The sequence below is a fragment of the Numida meleagris genome, chromosome 6 (assembly GCF_002078875.1).
Source record: "Numida meleagris isolate 19003 breed g44 Domestic line chromosome 6, NumMel1.0, whole genome shotgun sequence".
Lineage (NCBI taxonomy): Eukaryota > Metazoa > Chordata > Aves > Galliformes > Numididae > Numida > Numida meleagris.
The window spans coordinates 19,188,221-19,194,220 of record NC_034414.1 but is presented as its reverse complement, the minus strand read 5'-3'; the positions used below and the strand labels follow the sequence as shown (position 1 = coordinate 19,194,220).

The window sequence follows — 6,000 nt, the reverse complement described above, 5'->3', positions numbered from 1 at the left end:
CTCCCCAGCATGCAGCCCACAGTCACAGAGGAGACTGAACTACACCATGCTTGCCTCGGTCCATATCTCCTACTGGTCCTTCCTCCCACAAGACATTCATCATTCTACCATGGCCCCGCTGAATCTAACCCAATGTTGTTAGCTAAATTTTGGTGCCCTATTAAAAGTCACAGTAGAAACAGGCACCTGTCTTGCTCAATCAGAGTGAGCATAGTGTACTGCCATGAAAATACACTCTTCATTTCTTCTACAATTCTTTCTCATTAAAATAATCTCCTTCTAAAATACCTTCAAGATAGAAAAATTAAAGTTCTAATACATCCTTTACGAAATATCTCACATATTCAACCCCGTCAGATATGTAGTTTATGAACAATGTGGACAAGTGCTTTTTTGCTACCATACGTACAACCACTGAGGAAGAATGTGATACTTTCACAGACTAAATGTAATGGCCTCAATTTGAACCAGGGGAGATTCAGGTTAGATGCTGAGAATAAAATCCTTTACAAATGAGTGGTGATGCATTGGAACAGGCTGCCCAGGGAAATGGTGGAGTCACCTTCCTTGGAGATGTCCAAGAAAGGTGTAGATGTGGCACTTTGGGACATGATTCACTGGGCATGGTGATGATGGGTTGAAGGTTGGACTAGATGATCTTTGAGGTCTTTTACAACCTTAACAATTCTATGATTCTTTTATTTTCCCTCTTCAGAATCATTACAGAGAAAAGCAGTAACACATACTGCCCACTGTAAATACCCTCCAATTAATGTTTCTGAAGAGTGCCTTGGCACGCTGGTTATTTAGCCCTTAAACAAAGCACCATCTTAGCATGACATTCTTTACCCCTTGTTGCCTGCGTGGGTTCTTGGGTCTTCTCTCTGGGAATCGACCACCACCACTGGTTTGAAAACAGATTCCACCAAGCCTGGGTGGTAGTTTTCTCCAGGTTGTCACGATGAGGCTCCGGAGCTGTTAGGACATGGTTCATTGAACTAAGAACTTGCCATTTCTTGAGAGGCTTATTTTCTCCAGCAAAGCCAAGTCCACCAGCACCAGCACCCTGAGTGTGCTCGTGTCACTGAGATGGATGTGAGCACAAAGGGAATGTATGAACCTGGGGTATCATTACATTCCTTCAGTAGCAGAAATGTTCATTCATTTTAGCGTAATTGATGTTTGAATAATTCCGCTGAAGCATAAGATTATATTACCAGCTCTGAAAGTTCAATAAAGTCAATGAATTCTGCATAGGCTTAAGAAGTGCAACAGATCTAAATATGTAATGTGTGCAAAATACACCCCATTTTGATGAAAAGCATGCAAGGCTAATAAAAATGTGCACACCAAGAATGAAATCCCTCAAGAAACCCAGCTTATTGTTTAGCCTTTTTCCATCCTAATAACATTATTCAGCAAAAAACTGAACGACAGAGCTTATAAGAAGAATAGTGCTTCAGTTTGTACGCACTGAACAAAGGAAAGCAAAATCTGCTTCAAAATATCTCTCTGGATATTTTCAGTCTGACCGATATCTCATAAGTAATATTTTTATCACATTTAAACCACCTTATTTCTGTATCTTCTAGAAAAAGTAGTATTGTGTACTCTTAACAGAAAGAAAAATTATTTCAGAGAGGTACCGAGAGGACTGACCTCTCAGACATTAGTTTAGATCTATTTTTGTGCAACATATAAAAGTATTGGAAATTGCAAGACCTAGAAGTCAAAGTTCTAATAATCAAGTAGGACAGACTGATATTCTTCAGTTTACAGTATTTATGTTTTCTTATCTGTTAACTACAAAGTGTCTGGACTTAAAATTGCAATTTTACAAAAAGTAGCCATTATGGCAGCAAAACTTAACAAGTTGTGCCTTTCTAATAAGCTTTCCCTGACTGAACAATTATTTTCCCTCCTCATGCTTACAAATAACTCCTTATATTTAATACTACTCTGACTCTGATATCAGAAATAAAGGATTATAGTGCTCAATCTCCAAAACAAAAACAGGTAGATCAGTGATGCATAAAAATCCTCAGCACTTAAAATTACAACTGTTACCAATTTTCAACAGATGTACCCTGGATGAGTATGGATACTGTGATTAGAAGAGACTTAACACATTCTTTAACTTCATTTGCAGTCATGTTTCAATTTTATGTATACAGAATAACACATGATTACATGGAAAATTCCACTGCTTCAACTAAGATGTAACTTCTCAGTAAGAAACCTGTGTAAACCTGGAAATTAACTAATGAAAATGTTTATTGTTGAATACACATACACACAGAGAAACCCACTACAAATGGTCTAAAAGCTCACAGCATTTCCAACAACCTAAAGTTGAATAATTCCCTTTATGTTGTTTTCTGTATAGTTGTCATGAAGAAGACTAGATAAAGGCATAATGAACATTGAAGTCAAATCTGATGGATTTTCTAGAGTATTAGTATTGCTCTTACCTGATACCATCACTCCCTAAGCGTAGAAAAAGATCACCGTGTTATGGTAGAAATTTTTTGTGATGTTGAACAAATGTCTTCAAAAACATGTAATTATGTTCAGGAGAAAGCTTCTCTTAATCCGTGAAGAATTAAGAAATACTGTACAAAAATTCACAAATAGTGAAGTACTCATAGCAGTGTAAATCCTATGAATCTACTTTTTTTTTTTCCATATCTGTTCATTGCCGCAAATTCATAGGAGAAAATAATCTGACAGAAGTAGTTTGAATACTGAAGACTGTAAGATAAATCTGAATGCAATATTAGTGAAGAAAAAAATAATTACTGGCTTTTGGAAATGCCAGTCCTACTAAAATTCAGTCATGATGACTTTAGTTTCCCCACATAAAAGCGTACTAATTCATGTCCTCAGTGTGCATTTATCATAAGATACGGAATTCCTGCACTACCAGACACATTCAGTGGAAATCTGCCTCTCTCATTTGACCCTGTGGGCTGCACCTGGACACAAATTATGCAACAATCTATTGGACTCTTCTACAGATGAGTGAGGTTTTCTACTTAAAAAGATTGAAAAAAGACTATCGTGAAAACAGCTTTGAATGAAAAAGTGGAAGAAGTGGTGCAGGGAGATTGCCTGGATGACCTTAGGAAAATCAAGAGGTATGAAGATAACATCCATCTGAAATGAAAATGCTCAACCAACATGATCAGGTTGTAGTTTGTTAATTTAAAAACTTAAGATTTCTCTTCTACTCCAAGCCATAAAATCTCCTTTAATAAGAAAGGCACTCCCACAGAATCGAGAAACAATTTTTAGATACAAAATTCAAACTCAGCAAACTGAAAATATTGCAAAATGAGTGCAAATTGAGTTTCAGGCATTTCAGGGCAGGAGGAGAGGACGGCTTGCCTTTTTCGAGATCAGGAGATCTGGACATTATAAAATCTGGTCTCTGAACAATTGAGTAACAAAAAATTATCTGGGGCTTTGGGATGGAAATATGATCAAAATGATCAAAATCATCAACAGGAAAATAACTGAAACATGGAGCTGCAGAGCTTTGGTACATATCAAGCTTCAAATTATACTGAGGAATAACATAATTTAATAGAGGAAAGATTTTTCTGACATCATCCTTTAAGATCACTTCCATTACTGGTGAACAAGATAGATTAAGCTTCTGTCTACAGCATCTCTTAAGATATGAATCCATTCTATGTTGTTTATTTAAGAAAGGAAATCTGCTATTAGAATTTGTGTGATGGGAAATAATATACTGAAATTAAATCATTGGTGTCAAATGACTAATACATTGTTTAGCCATCATCGGATTCCTACCTAGGTGTTATTACTTCTGGAAATATCTGAATTCACTTTCTCAAACTAGAAGGGCTAGTTGTTTTGTTCTTGTTCCAGCATGATGGAATAATTTTTGTTTCTTGACTTCACCAACTTCTATGGGTGAACCAAAGTTCAGCGTATTTTGTAGCAAACATTCAGTAGAAGCATAATTGTTATTCATCTCCACATTTATTCAGCTATTCCTTGAATGGTCATCTGACTTGCTGTAGTCACACTACCTTCTCTCCGCAGCAAATCTTAGGAATATATTTACTTGAGTGATGAATGTGGATTTATAGCTTCCTTCCGTATATAAAATATCAGTGCAGATGCTTTCCTATCAAATCAGCCAGAGAATGGACAAAAGCCTTTTTTCAGTAATGACATTTTTCAGAGTGTGCTCCAAATCAAATATAAGGAAAATTCACCAGAGCATAAGAGTGTCTAATATATGTGGATGAAAAAAATCAGTCACAGTTATTGTTTGAGTAAGTAGTTCTGGTAAGTTAGAGAAGTATATCTTTTTTTTTTTTTCATTTTTTTAGAAGGAAAGAAAAAGCAAATGTTTTGGTTCTTGTTGTCTCTTTAAATAAGCGAAAAAATATTTTCACTGTCTATTTCTGATTTTATCTGTCCAGAAAGTAGTGTTTTTGGGGGTCTTTCCAAAGTTGGACAAAATGTGTATTTCACCACTTACCAGAATGCACTGCTGGAAAAAGAATGCAGTTTTAATGCAATAATTAATTTATGTAGTTATTAAAATGCATAAATCTTACTAGTACTTGCAGGATGCTGTACATCATCTTCTTTGGGGAAATCACTAGTCGTTGCCAAGATTTCAGTTGATGCAGGGGAAATTTCATCATCTGCATGAAATGAATCATTACTATTTCATTAGCTGAGGTGTAACTCATTACTCACAACTACTTCAATTATTCTATATTACAAACTTCATTCCTTCATTTACTGAAGAGAAGAAAGATACAGAATAGGTACTTTGTAAGATTCAACCTCAAATATTCTTATTTTACTAACATAGCAAAGATAGTATCAAAATAAATCATTTCAAAAGACATATATATTACAGTGATAATGAACAATCTATCAGTGATCTGCTTGTGTGATTCAAGCCCTAACTGTACATGTGTGGCATCTGCACAGGAAACCTAGAGTAACAAGTGAAGTTGTTTGTACTCCCCTCTTTACTGAGAAATATTCTGAGCTTTAGTCTAAAGAACTAAACTGCAAATAAGCAGAGCTGATAAGAGTTGATACGGCAAGCAATTGAACTATATAGCGTACACCTGGGAAAATGGCTCTGGTCCTAATTTCTCAGGAAAAAAATGTTAGGATTTACCATTTATGATGTTAATTACATGGAAAAACAAGTAGAAGATTCAATTAATATACCACCAATGAAAAGCTACTTTATAACCCTAATTCTTCTTTTTAGTTTATATTTTTATTAAAATGTCAGGATTAATAGAGGATAGTGATGCAGACTACTGGCATCCTTCACTGGTAAGCTGTTGGTGATTTGGTAGAAACCCTGTGGCCAGAGGTCACACAGTAACCATCACAGTATGAGTGATGGTTATTTGTTTCCCTTAGGCTCAATGGGAGCTGGTATTTTAGACCTCTGATCATTTCCAGTACACAAGCAACATAAAAAACAAAGTCAAATACACAGCGTCTTCACAAGAAAGCAAAATACAGGCAAGGTGCCTTAATTCACTGATTTGCCACCCTGCTGAATGCCCTAGAAATGAGTATGGTATTTGTATTTGGTAACACTACAGGAAATTAGAATTTGGTTCTACTGCCTAAAGGAAGAAGGTATTTATAACATTTTAATTTGACGCTATTATCACTCTATGTATTGTGAATATGCTGCAGTACGAAGATGTTCTAAAAAATCCCCGTATTTGTGCAAAGAGAAATCACTTCTACTATATATTGCTCCTTATTATTACTTAATGTCAATCCACCCTATTAGAGATCAGATAAATATATATTATCCTACCTCTAGATATCCATAAACTTTGGCCCACTAACCTGCCTATTTTCACTGCTAGATGTGTTTTTGATTCTTCTACTGAAATAAATATTTTATCAAGGACATTAGCAAATTCCTAGGACCATCTGTTCTCAATATCCTGGGATGATGTTGATGTTTCCATT

The 6,000-nt window shown here is 35.6% G+C and overlaps 1 protein-coding gene across 15 annotated transcripts in view; it reads right to left on the bottom strand.

The window, feature by feature from the left end:
• The window catches only part of CD44 (CD44 molecule (Indian blood group)), a 104,369-nt gene that overhangs the window by 24,618 nt on the left and 73,751 nt on the right, over window positions 1-6,000 (bottom strand). For 14 of the 15 annotated variants that reach the window (XM_021401861.1, XM_021401862.1, XM_021401863.1 and 11 more), the window contains one exon: window positions 4,596-4,685. In XM_021401861.1, coding sequence (XP_021257536.1) covers window positions 4,596-4,685 — 90 coding nt within the window. Of the gene's footprint in view, window positions 1-6; window positions 976-4,595; window positions 4,686-6,000 lie in introns of those variants that run through there. The other variant, XM_021401875.1, reaches the window with a different exon arrangement.